The following is a 26717-nucleotide window of genomic DNA, read 5'->3' as shown; positions in this document are numbered from 1 at the left end:
GATCTGGTAGGAAGAGCCCTGGAGGGCTCAGTGGTCATTTGCCGCTGAGGTGGTTTAAGAGCGGAAGCCACCATCAGGACTGGTGATCTTGCTCTGGAGTAGGTTGAGAAGTGGGACCTCAGGGACTGAGGAGCTTTCCAAGGAGGCTACTGAGCATACAGATACGGCACTGGTGGTCAGCAGGCACCAGGCTAAGAGCCCCAGTCCCAACCATGGGACTGATGCCAATCTCAGTGCCGTTGTTGATCCAAGGGTGTTCTCTGGCACCTATCTGACGGGGGTGAATACGACCCCAGCCTTGATCTTGAGGAGTCCCAGAAGTTCTGTGGTGACAACAGGTGAGTCAGACCTGACAGGCCAAAGTCAGGCTCACCTGAAGCCCAATATGGGGGCAGCATCAGTGCCAAAAAGGCATGGGGGATCAGCACTGAATGAGATACACTCCCATACAATACCGAGAGAGACGTCGGCACTGAGGCTAGGAGTGGTACCAAATTTGACAATGTGATCTGCCACTTGGACAATGACATTGCCAAAGGATGCACCAACATCAATGGAACCTTTCATGCCAGGCCTGGTGTCGGCCTCAACTCCACAGTCAGAGGCCTCGGCAGTGTGAGCTGTGGTGCCGACAGGCCTGGCAGCTCTGTGACACAGCCAGAAGGTGCCAAAGGCACAATGGAGGATGATGCAGTAGAAGCCATGGCCCCAGCAAACTCTTGAACCAGTGGAGAGTCTGGGACTAAGAGGCAAAGCAGGTCTGATGTCACCTAATATATTGTCGGTATGGAGACCGGTGCTGATGTAATCAGTACTGGACTCAGCAGACGTTCCAAGGCTGGAACTAGATTTGACAGTACAGGCTCTCACTGCTCTCGAATCAGTACCAGGGAGTGGTTAGATGGAACAACTCCATCCCATGTGCTGGAGGGAGAACAGTGTCAGTTAGCACATCTCTTAGAAAATGAGGAGGAGTCTCCCAGAGTCCTAGAATGGTCCTGATTTGTTTTATGGGACCTATTCCTCGCCTACCAGGGGAGGGAGAATGACCCTTCTTCCGCTTGAGGGAAATGCTGGAGCCCAAGCACGGAGCGGCATCACTTGCTGGATCTGAAGGTGATCACCAGTCATGTGAGGCCTTGGTAACAAAGCAGGCCCCATGGCCCGCTCCAGCTGGTACTGTTTTAGTCGCAAGTCATTCACCATCTGAGTCCTGTTGGTGAACAACTTGCAGATGGAGCACTGCTCTTTGACATATCCTTCACTGAGATACAAGCAACACCTTGCGTGGGGATCATTTTTGGGGATGACCCCTAAACATGATGGACAATGACTGAACCCTAGTGAGGGCATGACCTAGTATAGTATTAGTTAGAATAGCTGGTTGCCCTAACACTAAACTTAGCCTAAGGTACCACTAACTACTAGACACAAGAAAAAGCTATGGCTGCAGGTTGTGCACACTGCCCCTGTGAGTGTTCTTAGGGTATGTCTACATAGTGATCAATCTATCGGGGATTGATTTGTCGCGTCTAAATCGATCCCCGATCTCTCTGCCATCGACTCCTGAACTCCACCGCGGCAAGAGGCGGAAGCGGCGTCGACGGGGGAGTGGCCGCAGTCAACCCCGCGCTGTGAGGACGCGAGGCAAATTGACCTAAGATACGTCAGCTTCAGCTATGCTATTCTCATAGCTGAAGTTGTGTATCTTAGGTCAATCCCCGCCCCCTAGTGTAGACCAGGCCGCAGATACATTTCTCTGGCTCTGGTGTGTCGGAAGCGCACACACCTAAGTAGAATACATGGCTGGCTCTATTGATGAAGAATCCTATTTCCCCATAGTTAATATTCACTCAAGAGCCACTGCTGCCTGCTGCTCTTCCATACAAGAGGCATTTCACTCATCCTTTCACGAAGTATTTCTTCAAAGTGATGTTCCATCCATACTTGCCAGTTAAATTACCTAGCTCGTGGCCAGGACTTGGTACTAGCAAGGATCATGGACATACCCTCTGAATCACTTGCAAGATGGATGTTCATTCACCTTCTCCATAGGTTGCTGCCTTCCTTGTTGAAAGGTTTGGCAGGAAGGGCAAGATATATTCAGACGCCCAGGGCCAGTTTATAATTATTTTATTTATTGGGTTTTTTTAAACAAAGGTGATGCTTTTAGTCCTCACCCCAAGCTCTTACCACCCAAGGTGGATCCCAAATTTAATCTGAGTCAGAGCATTATCCATCTAATTTGCTTCCTGAAACCTCATTGTATTGCCTGGTGAAGCCAGATTACATAGAATGAGTGTTTAAAAAGCTGTTACTATTGTGACAGAACCAAACCCTTTCAGAAATTCTGGTTCAAAGCAACGAGAAGGTGGGGACGGGAACAGGGAGCACTCTGTACAGATATTATCTTAATAGAGTTAACTTTAAATCCAGACTTGCTATGAGCAACCAAGCAGGAGTTCCAGTGGCAGAAGGACTTTAAATTTATTTACTAGAGACATCAGAAGAAGAGACTCCACAATTTGCCTCTGTAGTGTTTCCATATTTGAGATACTTGCTATCTCTATCTCTTTCCTCCTTCTACTCCTATTTTTCTCTCTAATGAACTGATGCCTCTTTCATTCTTTCCAGTTTCTGTTAGCTCAGGAAAGAATTAAAAATCCAGCACATATTTTCAGCGTCAGACCATCATATGACCCTAATTCTCACTTACAAAGAGAACTACACTAATGGCAAAAACTAAATATCTACTTGAAGAGAAATATTTAACACACAGTAACCAAGGAACTGTCACAGTGATCCATCTAGCACAGTACCTTTATTCCGACAGTGGCTAGTACTAGATGCTTCAGAGGAAAGTGCAAGAATTCCTGCAGTAATCAGTTCTGGAAGGCATCTTCTTAACTCCCATTAGTTAAAAATTGACTTATGTTCTGAATTCTTATATATTGCAATACACCCCTCTTCCCCCTTGCAAAAACAGAAGATACAGGAGGGACAGCATGATGTAAATTTTTGTTATCATGAAAAAATAGCACCATGGCTTTATTACTGTATGGCTGCCCAGCAAAAGAGTTATTTTTTTTAATCAATACGCAGCAAGTTTGGGTGAACCCATGGATCCTTCATGACCAGTATGGCATTTTCTAAGTATTCATTTAGAAGACAGGTAGGTTGACAGCTTATTACATTACCTGAATTTCCAAGCAGATGGCACCTAGAAACTGGTGATGTTGGTAACTGAGGTTCGGGTACTAGTTTAGGCACATTAAATAATGTGAATTAGCCTTCAGCATACTCTTGAAAGAAAAGACTGAACATACGCATTTTAACTTAATATTTTCACATTACCCATAAATCAGTTTAAAATGTAATATATACAAAATTTTAATACCACATTAAAAAAGTTTAAAAATTGTTTTAATCACATCAGGACTATAAATATTAGTCTCTGGCAGAATATCTTTATATTGGCTGTGAGGGCAGACAGAATGATGGTTTTGTCATTAAGCATCAAACATTTTGCAGAACATCAATAATTCTCTTTAATTTGCTTTGCCTCAGAGGCTGGTGTGAGATGCTGGGACCTGCAGTGCGCCTGAATAACAGTGCTTCAAATGAAAGGTATCTATGCCAGGTTGACCATTCTGAATGCTATTTAGAGTGGTCTGAGAGCAGATATATGGGCTCCCTGCAGAGATTTGATTTCAAAAGGAAACAGGTAGTTTGCAGTGCAAACAATTCATCACCTCTACAACAATATTCCTGTACTAACAGTGCTACAGAACCTGAAATCATGCAACACAAATATAGAAACAGAAATTGTTAATCTAATCAAAAATAGACAGTACTGGCCTATGACTTTTTATACTAGAGAGGTTATCTAATATTAAAAATATACATGACAAAAATAAACATTAGGGTAGAAAAACAAACCTATAAGAATAAGAAAGTTATATTATGGCTGCCACAATGTTTTAGTTCATAAATGTTTAGTTAAGTATTGCAGCATACTGCATATAGGCTATCAGAAGGACCACACTGGATAATTAACCTAGTAATTCCTTTAATACAGTAATACACATTAAATATACTATTATATACTAATTACAATCTTGAAATTATGTAAAAAGTTGCCAAATTAAGCACGCAAGTGTTAGAAAATGCCAGAATTAAGGTTCCTGATGCAATGCACATTTTGCCAGTGGCTTACACAACTATTTCCTAGACAATAGAGGAATCCTGGGAATCAGGAATCCTGAGCTCCACTCCTGATTCTGAAGCTGAGTGTGGTCTTATGACTACAAACAGCATAAACAACAACATAATTTGCCATAGTCATTCAGAAAGGCAGTGCTGCATAGCGGATGAGACTTAGGTCTAGTACTCAAATTAAGGGAAAATAGTGGGGCCATGGACGTCAAGTGGCTGGCTTTAATTTAAACAGTAGTGCGAAGTAAGGGGGCCACAAGACAGAAGTCAGGTAGCCCCTAAAAGTAGTAAGCTCCCCCTGCCACACACATTTTCCCATAATTCACACGGTTTAGGTCTGTCATGTTAGAGACCAGGGTTTTATTTCTAGTTCTGCCAGAGGTGATCTTGCACAATCTGTAAAATGGGGAGAAGTGATTTGTCTGCCTCCTAAGCAAGCGACGTGAGACCGTGGCTCAATAATAAGTGCTTGGAAGGAAGAGCACGGAAGTAACACTAGGAAGAGCTGACACAAACTCTTCCTGGTTCCCAACCCAGTCCAAGCCCTCTTAGACCAAAAAGGGCAGTACTGCTGCATCATCACCACCCAGACCCCCCTTCAGACCCTGTAGACCTGTCTACCATGCAGCAGGCTCAGTAGAGGCTAGAAATATGCTCAATGCAGTTAGCATGTTCAGAAATAAAGCAACAAGCCTCTTAAACTCTACTGAATGTTTGCAAATGGCAATTTTCAGAGGCTTATAACTCAGCTAAAACTGGGTAAATTTTTTAGGGATAGGAAAAGGTACTTTTAACCCCAAGACTTATCCTCCTGTTAAATTTCAAACCTCTACTTCTAAATATGGAGGTGCAAAAGTTCAAAAAGCAGCTGAAAAAAAGTATTAGCAGAACTACCGACTTTCCCCAATGTCGTTCTTGAAAATGGGTCAAAAGTTTCAACCTTAGGCAAAGAGTAAGCACAGAAAAGTTTCAGCCCTAAAATTTAAAATGCAACTAAGTAGAGGCTTATATAAAGTGTTAATGTAACCTTAGCTATAGGCAGTATGAGCTCCACCCTTCAGAGTTTTCCATATCTTGAAAATAAATGTAACATCCAAAATCCTAAAAAGTCAATAACTAACATAAAACAAAAAAAACCCAAACAAAAAAGCCCAAAAACAAAACACACACAAAAAACTGTCAGCCAGATTGCTTAATAACTTTCCAAAGTTTAGTGAATTTACTTTGACCAGTAATCGGAATATTAATTCAAAAAGAAAAAAAATTATAAAAGTAAATCTATATAAGTTGGTTTGACTAGTTCAAGAACTTTTTCTGAGATAATATTTATGTAAATTTTGAAAGTGACAGTGAGCCACTGTTACTCTGATACAAAGCAAATACAACAAGGTAAACAAGTTTCTGATAAACAGGTTAAACAAATGACTGAAGTTACATTTAAACATTTAGCAGACTAGACATATAATGCAGCTACCAGATAGTAAGAGAGCAGGAAAATTCCAGCAAAGACAATGTGTTTGACAATTTTTATTTATTTATTTTTTTTAAAAAAACAATACACCTTTAGGGGAATTACTGACTGAATTATTTACCTGTAAATTTTGTTTTCCAGAGACTAGTACTGATGATAGATCTCAATACTTTGTATCTGCTCTTGCTTTTGGCTGCCAGGCATGCGCCATAATACAATATAGAATGATATTTAGTGTTTTTAGGGGAAGTGCCAGAAGACAGCAAGGGAGAGTGGAAGGAGAGGGAGAAAGGGTGAAAGGAGGTGGCAAGAGAGGTCCATCAGTCAACAAGGCATTGGGATAAAATCTAAAATACATTATTCATTTTCTAAGTTCTAGGATTCTAGAAAGGTGTTCCAGATAGCAGAAGTTTAGCAGGAAAATGTTCTTCCTGCATCAGCAGTGGTGTGATTATGTGAAGTAACAAATTAGCCAAGTAAAATAAAGACATACTCCATGAAGTACACTGGAGAATTAAGTTCTGGTGTTGCTCTGGAAATTCTACAAGCAGCTGTAGCAAATTCTGCACGAGAATTTTTAAAATACACACACAGGACAGGAGGATGGCTGCTCAGAGAAATGAGAGATTTCAGCTATTGCATGCCTAATTTAATTTGTCCATCAAGAATGGTTTATGCTCTGATGTTTACTGCAGTGCCTCAACAGATCCCCTCCACCCTGATGCACAAAGCCAGCTGACTACTTCAAAGCTTCCTATTAGGGAAATAGAATGTCATAGATCTTTTAAAGCTGAGGACATCACAGGAAGATTCTGACATCCAGTGATGCAAAAATTCAATCAAGAAGTCTTTTAAATGTTTTCTGATTACGAACTGGCCTTTTGGACACCTCTGCAGAAACCAAAAATTGAGTCTATTTGCCCACTCCTGACAGTTTGAAGAACAATCTTATTTTATAACTCATACTCTGAGCTGATATATAGTCTGCCCCAAACATATAGTGTTCATGCCTGAGACTTCCTTCAAGAACAGAAGAAGGGTGCTTTTAACTGTTGGGACACTATCTATGGGAAGAACTAGAATATCCAAAACAAAAAGAGCACAAATAATGGCTTCTCAGTGGAAGATACCGAAGCTTGGTATTTAGTCATTACTAAATCTACAAGAACAGTAAAGAAACTTTACTGCCAAAAGAGAGTCACACGCTTCCCAAGGAAAAGCTCCAGTTCTAGGAGACCAGGAAACAGCACCTTCATTGTCAAAACAGCAAAAAAGGCAACAGTAATTTAAAGTACCAGTGTCAATTATACCTCAGAGATATCTGCACACCTATTCATGTCAGCAGGTAAATACTTTTCTATCTAGAGCTACACAACCGAAGAGACTTAAATGCACACAGCATTAAAACATTACTACTACTTTGGATTTTTAGCTCCAGAAAAACAGGATGTACTCTTCCCATGGATAAAAAACTAGCTGTACCATCAAAAGGTGTTGAGCACTTTCTTAAAAATGCTGGATGCCATCAACTCCTAATGCAGCAGGGAGTGCTCAGCACCTCTGAGGTATGTACTCTAAACTCTACAGGATCAAACCCTAAATTGCTGATGCACCAAAAGGAAGCAGAACATTGCACAGAAAATATGGCTGTTATTCTGCAATACAAATGAAACAGAATTCCATGGTTGTCCCTTTGTCTCTCACTGAGGCAACAGACGTTACTTACACTTCACCCGTTACTGCTTTTAATTCAGCTTCCTGGTTTGCTATTTACTATTGGAATAAAACCATCTAATCTTCCCATATTTTCAAAAGCAAGACAACCACTTGTTGATGGCAACACCAACAGGAGAGCCATTTTTCATATTGAAAAAGGGAGGGACCCTACTCTGCTAAGGCTCATAGGTTTTGTGCAAAACAGCTTACGCAACCTCACCCCTGTGTAGGTGGGTAGTGTGGGATGTAGCATGGCAGGAATTCTTGGCTGCACTGCCACCCACAAGATGACGGGAACAGGCTACTCTAGCTCAGGCAGCTTCCCCAGGGCTATCTAAGTTACAGTGGACGACTCACTACACGCTAGCTGCTCTTTAATAGTTTTGCCAATGTCAGATTAGAATTAATTAGGCTTCACTTATCAGCAAGATGTTACAAAAAACTCTTCTTTCCTTAATAGACATGTTAAAATAAAAAAACAGAACTAAATCGGGATTTACTTTGAGTTACTTACAGTGTTGATCACAGTCTACTCTGGCAAACACTACTTGATTCTTATCTGGATATTCTTCCTTAATGACGTTGGAAGCTTCCTCAAAGATAGGATGCAGCATTTGGCTGAAGCGGCACCTGTTGACAGTCAAAGACAACAAATACATTAATAACTTTCAAAAATTTTATTTGTATTGGTGACTCAGTGAGAAATTGTGATTTAGTAGAACCTCAATTTTATGAACACCAATCTTCTGAATAAGCAGTTATACAAATCATTTTTTCCTGATGGGAAAAAGAATATCACGTAACTAAAGTGATGTCAAAGAACAAATTGATATCCCTTCACATTTCAATGCCTTCAATGCATTGGAAAATGCTTTGCAGTGGTTTGAAGCACAAGAAGAAAGTGATGGATTGTAATGTTCTGCAATTTATGTACCATATTTGCTGCAATTTTGAGATGTTCAATTTTATTTACTTCTCAATTTTATAAATTTCTCAATCCATATTTAAAAGCTCATGAAATAGGAGTTCTCCTGTATTTTAGCATGTGCATATGATCTGGTGGCTTTGTGCAAAATGAAAGTATGTATTTGGTTAGGACTCTGTTGGTAGGCCATATGGAAGTCACAGTAACATTTCCACCTATACAAGGAAAAAATAAACTCAAACAACGGAAAATGTGCGTAAAGGGAATATGTACTTGTGATTAACACAACATATGATTGAATGACACCATTCACAAAAGACAACTGTAAGATTCAGCTGAAAAACCTCAAACACTAAATGGAAGACAGAAGAGCTTCGCACCCCTCAAACTATCTACCTAAGTCCACAGAAAGTAAATTCTATTCAGAAAATCAAAGATTTCTTCCTTCTCCTCTATTATATTACCCTAAGTGTAATTAACAAAAAGATTATTTGGGTTTCTCATGATTCATGTAATCTGCAGCTAAAATGGTCAACTCATATAAACAGTGCCTCTAGATTCTCATTGGAAATGGTATTGATCACCATAACAATTGCCTTAGATGGCTGAACTTAAAATCTCAAACTAAAGTTTTAGATTTAAGATCATGATGTGGTAACATGTACACAGACAGGGAATTCCATGGTTCATATCTTGCAGTGATGTCAGATTTTCAAGTGACATCTTGGGTAGAGAGCCTCTCTCCTGCTTTGGGAAAAAGGGGTGGACATGATGGAAAAAAGCTACAAAAGCCTCGGCTCTTTGTAGAAGCTCCCAAAGGCACCTGGTTAGGGGAAACTGGGCAACTTGTTTCAGATTAGCATGTTACTGTATTTTTCTACTAAAACAATAAACTGTGAAATCCTGAAGTGTTAACATCAAGTGGATATCATATTTTTCAGAGTTAACATCTCATTCAAATGAACAGGGCAGTTCACCCTCCTAGAGCTATTGTTTACAGCAACAGTTCATTGGTTTGCGCTGTTCACATTTTTAAGACCATCTTCTAGGGCTAGAAATATTTGTTTTAAAATGAAATTTTAAGGGCTTGTCTACTTGCAAACTTACACCAAAAATAAAACAGATTGAGGCCTTGTCTACACTTAAAAAGGTCTGCCACTAAAAATATGCCAGTAGAGCTATCTTAGCAACTCCACTCCCAGCAGAGATACAGCTTATACTGGCAAGATTCTTTTGCTGGTATAGTTTCTTAAACCAGTGCTCTGAACAGAATAAACTACACCAACAAAAGGACTTGTGTTGGTACAATTGTGTCTATGCAAGGGTTTTTTTGCCGGCATAGCTACTTTGGGTAGGGGGCGTGATTTTTCTACATTCCTCATTGACAGCTATGACAGTAAAATTTAAATATAGATCAAGCCTTAGCTTTTTAATGCAAGTTTGTGTTATACCATCCCTTAGGGCTTGTCTACACATGAAAATTATTCCTGAATATCCACAGGGAGTTATTCCGGAACAGATAGTGTGTTTTAATTTACAACTTTCAATTGCAGACCAGCCCTTAGATTCAGGACTACAATTCTTTGCCAAGACAGGAATTCTGTAGCATTGGGGAAATGGCTCCGATTACAAGTTTAGAAAATAGTCAATGGGAGTGATTTAATTAATCTCACTGTACCCATTCCTAAAATAGGGATACCAAAGTACATCATAGAAGGGTTTTGTAGATTAATTAATTAGTTGATATTTGCACAGTGCTTTGAAAATAGACACCATTGTTATTGGGGCAAGTTGGTTGCCTACTGTTCTGGTTCAACAGCTGTACCAATCAAAGAGAGACCATAAAAAAACCAAACACGTATAACACAGTTCTGTATTGAATATACACTAACTCCTGGTCTACATACAAAGTTGCACCTATTTAGCAAAAGGTGTAATTTTAAACCAATTTAGTTAAGCCAGTGCAAGCTTCTGTGTGAATACGCACACTGGTATAAACACAGTTTATATTGGTTTAGTTTGTGGTGGCAAATTTACAAGCACATGCTAAACCAATATAACCAGTGTTAAACTGATAAGATGTTTGGTCTACACTTAATTTTGTTGGTATAGTTAACATTGGTCACAGGTGTGAAAAAAACGGATCCCTGACTGACACAGCAATGCCAAAACCCCCTCAGTGTAGATGTAGCCCTCAAAAGAAGAGGGCTTTTGTCAACATAGCTACTGTTCTTCAGAGAGGTGGTTCTCCTACACAGACAAAAAAAAGTTCCTTGTCATTATAGACTGTGCCTACCCTAGGGGACTATGCTGAAATAGTTAGGTCACCATACAGGTTCTATAGCACAGACATACCTTAAGTGGGTGCACAGAGGTGTTTCTGCTGGTTTAACTAAATTGGTTTTTAAATTGATTTAAATTAAAACTAGTCTAAACATAGAAGTTGCACAAGTCCTAAGAAGAGATGTATTTTATTTTTAAAAATATTTTATTTTTATTGGCAACTTATATATACAGAAAAGATGGGATCTTAAGTTTTCAAATAAATTTCAAATATAATTTTAATCACTTGAGAGCAGTTGAATGAATTATCAGTAAGTAAAATCTGACAAGGATTTTTTTAAAACTGCTTTTGTTTCCTTCTGAGATACACTTGAAGCTTGGATATTTTGTCTCTTCTGCTTGATTTTTACTTTAGGAATGCCAAATCTAATCTTCCTAGAAGACCTCTGATTTCTCAGGATACATAGTGTTAGCGCTCAAACCTTAACTGAAGGAGCAAGGATGTTTTGAGTTTATCTTCTCCCTTAAATGAATATTAGTCATTGGAGCTAAAAAGACATCTTGTCTCAAAAAATTTCAGAAAATAATGTACCTACTACAGTTACAAATAACTCCTAACATTTTAAGCAGTAACAGAAAAAGTAATTTATTTTTCCAGTATGATAAATTTTCTATATTTAGCATCACTTTTCAGGTTGTTGGTTTCACTGAAGTCAGTAAATTTCTCCAATGCTGAAAAAACTCTTTATAAATATCAAGAATGGAGCAGAAAAACCTTTTTATTGTTTAAAGATACATTTAAAAAAAATCAGCATATAGTATTTAAGGGAGCTCTATCAGACACTAGATTTTCTTGTAATTAGTTAATCAGAAAAATACTAAACATATTCATTTAAATAAGTGTTTTAAAAGTTTAACCAATCTACCCAAAAATGCCTTCCCTTCTCAACTGCACAAGTTTCAGCCTCATGACTCTTGTGATTTCATAATATCACTAATTTTCTACTTTGATAATCTTCCATAGTCAACAAGAGTTGATTTTCTAATGCAACTCTCCCATGCTTTCTTTCTTTTTTTTGGGTGGGGGGGGGGAGAAAGAGAAATAATATATTTTAGGCTATCATTCATTACAAAAGAGCTCAAAAACTTAAGAGGATTTTCCCCCTCGCAGAACAGCTTTATATAGAAGTTATGGCAATACTGATTAAATACTTACTGCCATTCACTATCATTAAGCTAAAGTTTTTTCCCTGTCAGATTCTCCTGATGAAGCACACTATACTGCATACATGTAAAGTATTTTTATATGAAAAACAGTGAGAACTGGTTTGAAAAATGACAAGTATTGTATTTTTGATTAGAATGGTAAGACTTGTTACGATGGAAATTGTCTTATTCTAACATGCAGAGATTTTTAACGTGAAATAGAAAAGCTTTTGACACTTACCAATCAGCATAAAAATTAACTAAAGCAACGTCAGCATTGTCTGGAAAAAAAAAACAAAACATAAAACAATGTCATGTTGTAATGCAAACACTTGTTGCAGCACTTAAATCAGAGACTATCAACAAGAACAAGCATTTCCAGATTATGGAGATTACAATCTAGTGGCTGTTACAAATTGAGTGAATGGGATGTGTCAACTGAAATACTGCTATAAATGGATACAGTCTATATGGGAAGAGAAAGGGAAGGGGCTCCATTATGTCAAGTGTATTTACAATGTCAACAAGCTACATTTAGACAATTAGAGTTCAGTTCTTTGCATTCAATACAAATAATTAAACAACAAATCAATAACATTTAGCATCTGTGACAGATGAAAGTGAGAAGTTTCTGGACCTCTATCAGGTTGCTCCAAACCAAAGGATATAGTACTTATGAGGGATGTTGAATTACACACAAAGACATACACATACACACGCAAAATGACAAGAACATTTAACATTTAGGTTGAAAAGTTGAGCACTCAAAAAGTTTAGGAAATGCCAGAATTAAGGTTGTCTGTGAAACCTTAATTTGGTCCCATTCTGTGTGCATTATGAAACAATCTTCTATAGATGAGCATATACTTTTTCTACAAACCCGTCTCATTCAGTGCACAGTCAACCTGTGGAACTCCTTGCCTGAGGAGGTTGTGAAGGCTAGGACTATAACAGGGTTTAAAAGAGAACTGGATAAATTCATGGAGGTTAAGTCCATTAATGGCTATTAGCCAGGATGGGAAAGGAATGGTGTCCCTATCCTCTGTTTGTCATAGGGTGGAGATAGATGGCAGGAGAGAGAGATCACTTGATCATTACCTGTTAGGTTCACTCCCTCTGGGGCACCTGGCATTGGCCACTGTTGGTAGACAGGATACTGGGCTGGATGGACCTTTGGTCTGACCCAGTATGGCCATTCTTATGTTCTTATGATGCTTACTTAATGAGCAGCAGTTCAATATTTTATTTTCTCCTCATTGTTCGATGTCTGGCCCTAGGCCTTATTTACTGCACAATATACAAATCCTGGTCTGAAGTCAGAATTATTAATTTCCTAATGAGCTTTTCTGTTATGCTCATCGCTATGGTATCCGAGTCTTAAAGCAGTTAATGTTGATGAACTCCAAAACTCCCCCGTGAAGTGAAGGGGAGATATCCCCATTTTACAGATGGAAAAGGGTTACAGAGAGATTAAGGTCAAAAGTAACCCCAAATTTTGGGTGCCCAGTTTGAGATGCCTAGGATCTTATTTGCTGTAGTACTTAGCATTATATAAGAACTTTATATGTCCAAAGCACAGCTCTCACTGACTTCAGTTGCAATGGAGCGTGCTCATCTCTTCTGCAAATGAGACTCCAGAGTCTCAAGGCAGGCACCCAGAAAAAAGAAACACATGATTACCGATCACTTGTAAAATGTGTGGTTTAAGTGATTTCCCTAGCACCACATAGGAACTCTGTGGCTGAGGCAGGGATAGAATCCAGTTGTGCAGGGCCTTAACCATGTTATCGTCCTTTCTCTTCCTGCAATCCCATTCTCATTCAGTACACACCTTCTAACTTCTGCAACAAGGAGGCAGCGGCCCTACAGACAAAAACCTCAATACACAAACCCAATTCATTTCCAGAGCATGGTCCATCTTGTGCACTGAAAGAGATACGGTGCTGTGTAAAAATATATATTAATTTAATTCAAGACTATCATAATGCATATGTTCTAGGGAGCGAAATTAAAGTTGCACAGACAACCTTTATTCTGGAATTTCCTGAGTGCTCAGCTTTGCAACCAAAATGTTCATTCAGTATGGCTGTATGTATAATCTTCTAGGTTTTTAAAAAAACAAACTGAAGAAAAAACAAAGCCCATCATAGCTCAGTGGTTTGAGCATTGGCCTGCTAAACCCAGGGTTGTGAGTTCAATCCTTGAGGGAGCCATTCGGGGATCTGGGGCAAAAATTGGGGATCGGTCCTGCTTTGAGGAGAGGGTTGGACTAGATGACCTGCTGAGGTCCCTTCCAGCCCTGATATTCTATGATTCTATGTGGCATCATTTTGACATTCACATGGTTCAGCAGCAGGGTTAATGCTTTTTGATCCACCACACAGACCTCTGCTCCTGGAGCTGATGAAGTAAATGATAGTTATAGTACATGGTCATCCTCTGTGTGAACCAAAATTAGAGGGGGATGAAATACTTGGGCAGTGGGTTTCACAGATACTTGCCAACAGCAGAACAGCGAGACTCAGGAATCCCCATTCCAGGTCTGCAGGAGTGTGTGCGCTCTAGTGGGCAGAGATAATTTTGTCTATTCTGCTCAAGCTTTAGCCCTTCGGTCCTGTCCCTTCCAGTCTGTCGCTGGCCTAGTTCTGTCTCTTCCCACCAATGGCTCCTCATCCAAGTCTTTTTACCCAGGCAGTCCTGGACTCCCCTAAGTACCAGTCTTCCCTCCCCACTTCCAGTGTCTCCCCCGAACACACACACTCCCCACTTCCAGTGTCCTCTCCCCAACTCCCATTGTTTCTTCCCACACCACACACAAACTCCCAGCCCAAGTCCCCTTGCCCAGCCAGTCCCAGTTCCCCCACTCCTAGCTCCTCATCCTGTCTCTGTGAACCAACTTGTGCCTGGCTCCCAATCTCTCCTACACCTCTCCTATTTCCAGTTTCCTTTGCCAATCAATCCCAGCTTCCTCCTCTCCTTCACATCCTGCCCAGTTCTTCATAAGGCTGGAAAGGAAGTATTTAACGTTAGAATTTGTACAAAACTTCCTTTTTTTTTTAACATGCTGTTAACATTATCCTACAGAGACAATCTTTTTGCTCACTCATATATGCACAAGAAGGCCCTTCTGGAGGAACTCAAGGCTGTGATTCACTTGTTTAACATAGCAGTTGAACTATGGACTTTGCACAAGGCAGTAGAGTAAGTTCTATTTGTTGACTTTTTGGATCAAAGATAGTGATAATCACTTCCATTTTGAACCTGTCTGGTCTCAGATAGAGGATTGAATTTTGCAACAGCAGACCTCTTTTGCGAGACAGAAACACTGGAAAGTCCAATGCTAGATTAATCAGACCTAAAAGCCATAGCCTCTTAAGTCAGAAAGAAACAAACAGTTATGATCTTTCCTTCTTATCCTTTGTACTGTCCTTGGGAGCAGTGGAAGAGGTGGGAAGACATAGCAAAGACACTTCCTAGCTTTGCAAGAGGTCATTCACCACCTCATATACTGGGTCCTGACAGAGAGAGAGACCACAGTGCACTTTACTGCTGTTTCTAGAGGCAAAGAGGTTAATAATCACCACCATCAAAATGATTTATAAGGGGTGAGGACGTTTCTAGGTGCAATTTCTACTTTGCTTAATCTGACTTTTGCCACGTAAGTCTTGCTGTTCATCTTCCCTTTAGCAGGCAGTGCACAAGGAGATAGGAAACTTTGTTTCACCCAAGATAGTAGAAGTTAGTTTTCTCTGGGGTAAGGATGATCATGTTCTTCCTAGTTTATGTAAACTATACCAGACACTTTCACTATCAGAAATGAAACAAAACTTATCTATGGAAGAAACATTGCTCCAAGACCCCATGCGTTCTAGCTAGTGTATGCCGTTCTCTCCATATGGTACCTATTCCTTGGATTGAATTGGGACCCCAATGAGCCCCCTCCACTATCTCCAACTGGCATCTGACCTAAGGATAGCTCTGCCTGGTTCACTAATCGGTGGACCTGATTCTCTGCACTCACCAGTTGAAGGGATGGAAAATATACAATGGGACCTTGAACTCTGCCAATATATGTGATTAGGTGAAATATACAGGAGACAGCAGAATTACTGGATAGGTCTCATCAGAACTCTTTCATTGAAGCATGCCTCTGTATGAGATTAGCATTCCCAAAAGGCTTCAATCGGGATTGGATTTAGTTTCTTTGACACCACTAGTTTTCTATTATGGCTGTCATAAATATAAAGGGAAGGGTAAACCCCTTTGAAATCCCTCCTGGCCAGGGGAAAGCTCCTCTCACCTGTAAAGGGTTAAGAAGCTAAAGGTAACCTCGCTGGCACCTGACCAAAATGACCAATGAGGAGACAAGATACTTTCAAAAGCTGGGAGGAGGGAGAGAAACAAAGGGTCTGTGTCTGTCTGTAGTCGTTTTGGCCAGGGACAGAACAGGAATGGAGTCTTAGAACTTTTAGTAAGTAATCTAGCTAGGTATGTGTTAGATTATGATTTCTTTAAATGGCTGAGAAAAGAATTGTGCTGAATAGAATAACTATTTCTGTCTGTGTATCTTTTTTGTAACTTAAGGTTTTGCCTAGAGGGGTTCTCTATGTTTTTGAATCTAATTACCCTGTAAGATATCTACCATCCTGATTTTACAGGGGGGATTTCTTTATTTCTATTTACTTCTATTTTTTTATTAAAAGTCTTCTTGTAAAACACTGAATGCTTTTTCATTGTTTTCAGATCCAAGGGTTTGGGTCTGTGGTCACCTATGCAAATTGGTGAGGCTTTTTACCAAACCTTGTCCAGGAAGTGGGGTGCAAGGTTTTGGGAAGTATTTTGGGGGGAAGGACGCATCCAAACAGCTCTTCCCCAGTAACCAGTATTAGTTTGGTGGTGGTAGCGGCCAGTCCAAGAATAACGGGGGTAATATTTCGTACCTTGGGGAAGTTTTGACCTAAGCTGGTAAAGATAAGCTTAGGAGGTTTTTCATGCAGGTCCCCACATCTGTACCCTAGAGTTCAGAGTGGGGGAGGAACCGTGACAATGGCTATCTTCACATTCTGTTAACATTGTTCTGAGATGAGACCTTCCTTGTACATGACATATTCATCACCATTCCAAGTCTGCGACTGAGTTCCCTGTCACCATCATGTACCCAAGCTGCTACAGAAAATGTATCACACTGTGCAATTGTGTCAAGCTCTCTCTGTGTGTAGATCCTTGATCAAGAAAGTTCTCAAGGAAGAGAGAAGTGAATTTCCTTTTTCCCCTGAAAGCCAGTATTTAATACTACCATGATCCTAGAAGAGACCCTAGAAATACATGTCAGATCAAATGGTAGTGACTGAAATCAGGAAAGGAAAAGAGCTGATATCCATAAGCAAAAACAAAGAATTGTTTGTGGGATAGTAAAATGGAAACGTGAAGTTAAGACTCTCTCAATAACTTGTTTAGATGGAGTCCTGCTCTGTTTGTTCCTAGTACTCTGAGCATACAAATACAAATTGGAGCAGGCTGTATTGCTTTGACCTAATGTAGATGATGGATTGTTTTATTCATATCCTGGCATTTGCATGGGTTGCTTGAGACTGGGAATTGAACAAAGCTGTTTCTGTGCTGGTAGTGGTCGTGATTATTATTTGTACTACCACAGTCCAGTAGCCCTACTCTTGCAAAACTCCACAGAGTACCTTCTCTGGACAGTGTCCAATGACCTCATTTTAACCAAAGCTGTAGGTGGCCCTTTGCTTTTGTGGTGGGGTAGGCTGCCCTTCAGGGCAGAAGGGCCTAGTGGTCAGCTCACCTCACCACTTGGCATGGTCTTTAAAGGATCTGGAAGGTCCAGCAGAGATATACAAGAACTTAAAGGCAGACAGAGAGGAAGTGTTCCCAGGAATAAGTAGTGATTGGGAAGAAGACAGGCACTGTTTCTTTGAGGGCCTGGGACCAAACAACTGGCAGAATGGGCAGGGCGAGGCTCCCTTCTTTCCTAACCAATCGGGGATCAACTAGGAGAAGGGGACCAGCATAAAGGCTGTCTCCTTCCTCAGAACATGGACATAAATCAGCAAGAAAGGCTGCCTCCTAAATCCTCAAAGCTAGGGGACTAACTGGAAAGGATGCTCAGCTGAAGGAAGCTAGCATAAGCCCTGCAGCTGGCTTAAACTATAAAACCAACTCCCAGAGAAAGGTGGGAGAGGGGGGGAAAGACTTCTGAATGAAGGAGGGAAATACTGAGTATGCTGAAAGCAAGGGGCCTAGGATACAACCTCTGTTCAAGAAAGAGAGCTGAGGGGGAACTCCTGTTAGAAAGAGGGAAATACTGACTGCTCCACACCAGAGAGGCTGTGTGAGATAGAATCCTAATCCCCAAGAGAGCTGAGGGGAAACTCCTGTTTAAAGGAGAGGGGTACTGACTATCTTAAGGCAAATAGCAGAGAGGCTGTTAGCAATACAGTCCAGCTGCTGCAGAGGGGAGCTGAGAGCAGCTTTGAGGAAGCACCTTTGTAGCTGGCCCCAGGAGAATCCTCAAGGCATCACAAAGTCAGGGCGAGTATAGCAGAGTCTGCAGATTTTGTGAAGATGCCGATACGCAAGGTAAAGGTAGGAACAACCCATGGAAAATGGTGGTGGGATTGAAGAAACAGTACTTAGCCACCCAAACAGGGTCAATGGGCTGGAACCAGGAGAGGTTGTATAGGTGTTAAGAATAAAAGAAGCCAAGAAAAGACAGTTACCTACCTTTTCGTAACTGTTGTTCTTCGAGATGTATTGTTCACGTCCATTGCAGTTAGGTGTGCACGCACTGCGTGCACGTACGTCGGAAACTTTTTCCCTTAGCAGCTCTCATCGGGATGGCGGGGAGACCCCTAGAGTAGCGCCCTCATGATTGTGTATATATTACCCTGCTGGCCCGACCCCCCTCGGTTCCTTCTTGCCATTGATTCCGACAGAGGGGAAGGGTGGTGGGTATTGTAATGAATGTGAACACCACATCTCGAAGAACAACAGTTACAAAAAGGTAGGTAACTGTCTTTTCTTCTTCGAGTGATTGTTCACATTCATTCCAATTAGGTGACTTCCAATCTTACCATAGGAGGAGGGTAGGAGTCATGGAACGATTGAGTGGAGAACAGCTCTGCCGACTGCTGCATCATCTATGGCCTGTTGGTTAACAGCATAGTGGGCTGTAAATGTGTGCATTGAAGACCAGGTGGCTGTTTTACATATCTCATGGATAGGGACCTGAGCCAGAAAGGCTGTCAAAGATGCCTGTGCTCTGGTTGAATGGGCTGTAATTGTTGGGGCTGGGACCTTACCAACTCATAGCATGCGCGAATGCAGTCTGCGATCCCGGACGATATGTGTTACGCAGAGACAGGAAGACCCTTCATTTTGTCGGCTATGGTGACAAACAATTGGGTCAACTTGCGGAAAGGTTTCATTTGCTCTAGGTAGAAAGCCAGGGCTCTCTGGACATCCAGGATGTGTAGGCTGTGGTGTCTTGGGCTCGTGTAGGGTTTTGGAAAGAACACCAGTAAGCAAATGTCCTGACCCATGTGGAATTGGGAGACCATCTTGGGGAGAAATTTAGGGCGTGTCTAAGCTGTACCTTGTCCTTATGAAACACTGTGTAAGATGGTTCAGAGATGAGGGCTCTCAGCTCAGGACACCCTCCTTGCTGAAGTAATGGCCACCAGGAACACCACCTTCCAAGAAAGGTAGAGGAGGGAGCAAGTGGCCAGGGGCTCAAATGGTGAGCTCATGAGTTTGGAGAGGACCAAGTTTAAGTTCCAGATTGGGACAGGTGGGCGAGAATATGGGAACACCCTTTCCAGACCTTTGAGGAATCGCCCCACTATGGGATTAGAAAACACCAAGTGCCCAGACTCCCCTGGATGGAAAGCTGAAATGGCTGCCAGGTGTACTCTGATGGACGAAGGGGATAGACTCTGATGCTTAAGATGTAGAAGGTATTCTAGAATAACTGGGATGGTAGTCTGGAGCCGTTGAAGGTGCTTGGGTTCACACCAACAGGAAAACCTTTTCCATTTTGCCAGGTAGGTAGCTCTAGTGGAAGGTTTCCTACTGCTGAGGAGAATCTGTCTCACCGACTGAGAGCACTGTCTCTCCATGGAATTTAGCCACAGAGTTTCCATGCCGTGAGATGCAGAGATTGCAGGTTCGGGTGAAGGAGGCGCCCGTGGTCCTGTGTGATCAGGTCTCGGTGGAGAGGCACAGCGATTGGGGCGTCCACGGACAGCTCTATAAGGATTGCATACCAATGCTGTCAGGGCCAAGATGGGGTGATCATGATTACCATCGCCCTGTCTCTGCGAATTTTGAGGAGGACCCGGTGGACAAGCGGGATGGGGGGGGAAGGCGTACTTCAGACCCTGGCCCCATGGTATTAAGAATGCATCAGCGACTGAGCCTGGACTGTGGTTTTGGAATGAGCAGAACTGAGGGCACTGACTATTGCTCTTGGTGGCAAAGAGGTCTACTTGGGGATAACCCCACTTCTGGAAGACTGACTGTATGATGTCTGACCTGATTGACCACTCGTGCATGTGGTAAGATCTGCTGAGGCGATCCGCAAGCTTGTTCTGCACTCCTGGGAGGTAGGATGCTTTGAGTTGAATGGATCGGGCTATACAGAAGTCCCAGAGAAGAAGAGTCTTGCAGCAGAGAGGTGAGGAGTGGGGTCTACCTTGTTTGTTTATATAGAACACGGTGGTGGTGTTGTCTGTCAGGACTGTCACGCTGTGATCTTGTAATGTGGCATGAAAGGTTTGGCAGGCCAGACGAACCGCCCTGAGCTCCTTCAGGTTGATATGGAGAGGTATCTCATCCCTCGACCACAAGCCTTGTGTCCTCAGGTACCCTAAGTGTGTGCCCCAGACCAGATCTGACATGTCTGTTACGAACATCAGAGAAGGTTGGGGCTTGGCGAAGGGGACCCCTGCACAGACCACTGGTCGGTCCAGCCACCAGTGCAGGGATTGTAGCACCTGACCTGGGATTGTCACCACGAAGTCCAGGGGATCTCTGTATGGACGGTAAGACAGTGCGAGCCACGCTTGTAAGGGTTCAGAGTAATAGCCCTGTTAGTCTGTATTCACAAAAAGAAAAGGAGTACTTGTGGCACCTTAGAGACTAACCAATTTATTTGAGCATAAGCTTTCGTGAGCTACAGCTCACTTCATCGGATGCATACTGTGGAAAGTGTAGAAGATATACACACAAAGCATGAAAAAAATCCCTCTCCCCACCTCATTCTCCTGCTGGTAATAGCTTATCTAAAGTGATCACTCTCCTTACAATGTGTATGATAATCAAACCAATTTATTTGAGCATAAGCTTTCGTGAGCTACATTATCATACACATTGTAAGGAGAGTGATCACTTTAGATAAGCTATTACCAGCAGGAGAGTGGGGTGGGGGGAGGTATTTTTTTCATGCTTTGTGTGTATAAAAAGATCTTCTACACTTTCCACAGTATGCATCCGATGAAGTGAGCTGTAGCGCACGAAAGCTTATGCTCAAATAAATTGGTTAGTCTCTAAGGTGCCGCTTGTAAGGATCTTAGTCTCAGTCAGGCATGCTTAACCACGTACGTGCATGCTGCCATATGTCTTATCAGCTGTAGGTGATACCTGACCGTGGTAGTGGGATATCAAAGCATTGTATTTACTATCTGCTCTATGGCCTGGAAGGCTCACTTTTGCCTGTATCAAGTCCAGGAATGCCCCTATGAACTCTAACCTTTGGGTGATATGAGAGAAGATTTGGGCACATTGAGGAGGAGCCCCAGCCTGTGAAACGTGTCCATGGCCATCGTCACGTGGGACTGAACCTCTTCAGTATGGGTACACTTGAACCTGCCTTTTCCGCAGGAAGGCTGCCACCACCGACATCCATTTAGTGAACTCTTGGGTGGCTGTGGAGAGGCCGAATGGGAGAACCGTGAACTGGTAGTGATGCTGGTTTATAGAAAACCGGAGGAAGCGTCGGTGCACCGGATGAATAGCGATATGAAAGTATGCGTCCTTCATGTCGAGGGCAGCATACCAATCCCTCATGATGGAATAATAGTCCTCAGGGAGACCATGTGGAATCGGAGTTTGACCACAAATTTGTTGAGTCCGCAAAGGTCTAAAATGGGTCAAAGACCCCCTTTTGCCTTGGAGATTAGAAAGTAATGGGAGTAAAACCTCTTTCCCCATAGCTTCTGCGGAACCTCCCCCAGCGCACTTATCTTGAGGAGCAAACGAACCTCCTGCATAAGAAGCTGTTCATGAAAGGGGTCCCTGAAGAGGGATGCAGAAGGTGGGTGGGAGGGAGGGGAGGAGGAAAACTGAAGAGCGTATCCCACCTGTACCGTGTGTAGGACCTATCAGTCCGACGTTATATGGGACCACACACGATAGAAGTGGGATAATCGGTTTAAAAACCATGGGGATGGATCCTGGAACTGGGTTGGTACACTGTCCTCGGGCACACCCTCAAAACCCTTGCTTGTTTCCAGGTTGGGGCTTATTCTGGCCCTGGTCAGGCGTGTTGTTCTGTCTGCACTGTTATTTCTGCCCCGCCTCCGATATGGCTCCTGCCTGGGTTGGGGTAGATACTGTCCCTGCTGCAGAGGCTGAGGCTTGAAGGGCTTTCTCTGGGTTGCCAGCATATGCATCCCTAGGGACTTCAGCATGGTCCTAGAATCCTTGAGGCCATGCAGCCTGGAGTCTGTTTGCTCCAAGAAAATGCCCGAACCTTCAAAAGGAAGGTCTTGGACGGTATTCTGGACCTCTGAAAGGAGGCCCGACGCCTGGAACCATGCTGAGCGTCGCATGACTACCTCTGATGCAATGGCTCTGGCCGCAGCATCCGCTGAATCGAGGGAGGCTTGCAAGGAAGTCTTAGCCACCACCTTCCCTTCCTCGATTAAAGCCGCAAACTCAGGGTGTGCGTCCTGGGGCAGGCGATCCTTAAACTTGGACACTGCTGTCCAAGAGTTGAAGTTGTGACTATTGAGGATTGCCTGTTGGTTGGCTATGCGTAGCTGGAGGTCCCCAGAGAAGTAGACCTTTCTACCGAAAAGGTCCAAACACTTAGCTTCCTTGGCCTTGGGGGACGAGGCTTGTTGGCTGTGTCATTCCCTTTCGTTGACTGCTGAAACGATTAGGGAACAAGGAGTTGAATGGCAGAACAGGAACTTGTAGCCCTTGGAAGGAGTGAAATATTTCCTTTCTACCCCCTAACCGTTGGCATGACGGAGGCCGGGGTCTGCCAAATAGTGTTGTAGTCGGACTATATGATCTTTATGAGAGGGAGCGCGATTCTGGAGGGACCCTCAGGGGCCAGAATGTCCACCATGGGATCCTCGTGCTTGACTGTTTCTTCCACCTGAAGGCCCATATTGAGGGCGATTCTGAGGAGCAGCTCCTGGTGAGCCCTGTGGTCTACTGGTGATGGTCCTGAGCCTGAAGTACCTGCCACAGCCTTGTCTGGGGAAGAGGAGGAAGTGAGGTGCTGTTGGTTGTCCTCATCTAGACCCTCCTGTGTGTCCCCATAGGCCTGGGTCACTTCAGCGCCCTGCGGGGCTGGCACCTCTCGAGGTGTCGCAGAGCATGGCACCGTCTCGGGTATTGGGCCTAGGGGTGCTGGTTGCTCGTGAGTCCAGGGGTGGCATACAGAGAGTGGCTTCCCTTGTCCTTGATGGGTGCCTGTGTGGCATGGCATCGCCTAGATTGTCCAGACCTAGATGCTCTGGAGAAAATGCCCTGTTGCTGGTGGTAAGCCCAAGGGGTCCAGAAGGGCCACTGACCCAGAGGCGCCCATTGCGGCTGCCAGGATGGTTGGGATTCTCTGCTAGCTATTGTTCTATGTCTACTATAGCTAGAAAGCGACCGGAGTCGGCCTTGGATCCAGAGGACGCTGACTGACAGGACCAGGGCGGTGCCAAACGTGAGTGGTCGCAGGGTGCCAGGCTGACTGGGACCGTGAACAGTACTGGGAGTCTTGGGACCAATGTCTTGCACTCGGTGCCGGTGACATCGGTGCCAGGCTACCGATGGTGTCAGGGACCGGCGTGCAGTCGCCGCGGGCGGTGCTGGCTGGTTCGCCTCCGGTGCTGTAACCTCACACTGGGTCATGGGTGCCAGGGAATAATAGGACACCGAACTCGACCGGAAGCAGTGCTGAGACAGTGACCTACAGCGGTGCACCATTGCCGGCTTCCCTCTGGACGGAGATCTTTTGCTGCCTCGAAAGTGTTGGGTGCGGAGGGGTGTTCAAGGACCTTCTCCAGCCCTTCGTCGGCACTAAACTCAATGGGTACTGGACTCAAGGGAGCCTGTGGCACCGGAGTCAACGGTGCCGGGTCTTGGCTCAGGCCCGCAATGTGTTTTTGTGTGCTGGGAGCGTCTTTGAGGTGGCTTAGCCGCTCTCTGGGGAGAGCGCCCTCTTTCCCCTTCCTTGTGCCGCTTAGTCGGTGCCGGTGAAGTTGACCAGTGCCGAAGTTTGTTGCCCTGTCTCGGTGCTGATAATTTATGGTGCCTGGGCGGTGCTGGGTCGCGCATGGATGCCAGGGCACTTCGCACCGAGTACGCCAGGGCCAGTGCCGGTCGGTCAGAGGCTGTACCACGGCCTCCATGAGCAACTGCTTAAGGTGAAAATCTCTTTCTTGGTGCTCGACTTAAAGGCCTTGCAGATCTTGCAGCACTCTGCCTGACGAGATTCTCCCAGACACCGGAGACAGGAGTCGTGGGGGTCGCTCTTGGGCATAGACTTGCGGCACGTGGCACAAGCTTTAAAACCCTGGGCTTTCGGCATGCCCCACAGCCCAAGGCTGGTGCTGGAAGTAGCTTCCAGACACCTGCGACAATAGATTTCTAACTACTGATAACTAACTGATAACTATGCATGAAAAGCTAAGTGATCGCAAGCAAGAGAGAGAACATTCCAACGCCGCTACGGACAGTAAGGAGGAACTGAAGGGCGGGGGGGTCAGGCCGGCAGGGTAATATATACACCACCATGAGGGTGCAACTGTAGGGGGCTCCCCTGCCGTCCCAACGGGAGCTGCTAAGGGAAAAAGTTTCCGACTTCCGTGCATGTGGCACGCGCACACCTAATTGGAAAGGCCGTGAACAATCACTCGAAGAAGACAGACAAGTTCCAGACAGAGGCTGAGAGACAGTCTTGAAGTTTCCTATTTTCTGGCCTTTTCTGTTAACCCCAGAAGGGGAATGGACTGGGCAGTGACCTGGCTGGAGGGCCACATAAAACAACAGATCATTGTGGAGCCAGAACAGCTAAAGGGAGCATTAGAATCCCTGCAGTATTGCACCTGAACACAAGGAGATGATCTGGAGGCGAGTGGCTCAAGCACACTCCCAAACTGAAAAAAGCTGGCACCAAATCGTATGTGTGTCTCTCCCCAACTCTAGATAGGGCCAGTTGGGAGTCATGCAGATCACTCTGACGGAACTGAGGGCAGCTACAGCCCTCACCTCAGCACCCTGTACTTGTTCTAGCTCCCAACAACAGAGAAGTATTTTCTCCTGTTGTACTTCAGGGACTGCTTCAGTTTGCCACATGATCTATATTCCTTTACACAGTGTCTGGGAGGAGCCAGAATTGTAAATTGACATTTCTGATGACTCTGTTTCAGTTTTCCATAGTTTCCCATTGTATCACTAAGACAGCTGGTAAATAACGGGCATCTGTATTGCACCTGAAGGACCAAAGTCCCACAAAACAGATTTGTATCTTCTTATATTTTTCAGACAGATACACTTAGGCCATGGGCGTTTTAGGTTGAGAGGATCATACTTGCAATACTATTCACCAACATTAGTACTGCTTGTGAATGCATGTGGAGGGACTAAAGGCACCAGTGCCAGTTTGTTTTTGCACCGGAGTTGACAGGGGTTGAGTTGGCCTCACGCCATCTGAAATTTTTCATGACCACAGGAAAGGGCTGAGGTGATGCCTGCCTGGACTTGGCATCTATGTTAGGACCTATATATTAAGGAGAGTACTGTGGTTTAAAAATCTTCCCCAGTTCAAAATGCTAAGTCCCTGACCATTGGGGAAGAGAGCTATCACCATCAGTAGTCACACCAGATTTAATTTGTACTGGTGCATGCTGAGGAAACTCCTAGACTTATAATATGGAGGTAGGAGAGCTAGAAAGAAAGAAATGGTGGGGAAAGAGGCCCCTTTACTGTTTACTTTTCCTTCCACATCTTGGCTACTTGCCCCTCTCATCACTTCATTGCCAGCTACTATGGGGGGGGTTGAGGGGGAGGGGTGGAATGGAGTTGGTAGTGAGGCGTGGCAATTGCAGCAGAAGCCAGGAACTATAACCTGGACATTAGGGCATGGCAACCCACAGCAGAAGGTGGTGACAAGATGTAGCTGTAACTTTTCTATGGCTCTGTAGATGTCCTCCTAGGTATAGTGTCACAGCACTTGATACCCTGCCTAAAATAATCTGTCCTTAATATTTTGAAATCAAAATTATATAATATAATTTGATTCCCTAATGCTGATTTGGACAGTTGGCCTTCTTCCTGAGGGGAAGAATCATTTCCTGTGTTTGGTTATATATGTGCACACCTAGAGAAATCAACATACATCTGTGGCTTAGTCTTTTCTGCAGTGATCTGCCAAACTGTACTCTGTGAATGTGAGCAGGGCTCTGCTGCTTTATTTCTTCTTATAATTCTGCTTCTGAGAGGGCCTGCAAAAATAGGCTCATAATTAATAAATGAGCGTGACCTTGGTAACTACCATCTGGTAAATTACATTTTTACCTCTAGCAAAATAATGGAACAAATACTGAGGGGAAAAAAATCACTAACTATTTAAGCACAATAGCACTATAGTCAACAAGC

At 43.5% G+C, this 26717-nt stretch overlaps 1 protein-coding gene across 1 annotated transcript in view; it reads right to left on the bottom strand.

Annotated features, from left to right (window-relative positions):
* ERP44 (endoplasmic reticulum protein 44) overlaps positions 1 to 26717 on the bottom strand; it is a 131032-nt gene that overhangs the window by 78635 nt on the left and 25680 nt on the right. Inside the window, exons 3-4 of the mRNA XM_084620990.1 lie at positions 12058 to 12097; positions 7917 to 8032 (exon numbers count right to left, since the gene is read on the bottom strand). Of these exons, the coding sequence (XP_084477116.1) occupies positions 7917 to 8032; positions 12058 to 12097 (156 nt within the window). The remainder of the gene's footprint in view (positions 1 to 7916; positions 8033 to 12057; positions 12098 to 26717) is intronic.

This window comes from Lepidochelys olivacea (genome assembly GCF_965140295.1).
Source record: "Lepidochelys olivacea isolate rLepOli2 genome assembly, chromosome: 2".
Lineage (NCBI taxonomy): Eukaryota > Metazoa > Chordata > Testudines > Cheloniidae > Lepidochelys > Lepidochelys olivacea.
This window is presented reverse-complemented; position numbering and strand designations above follow the sequence as displayed.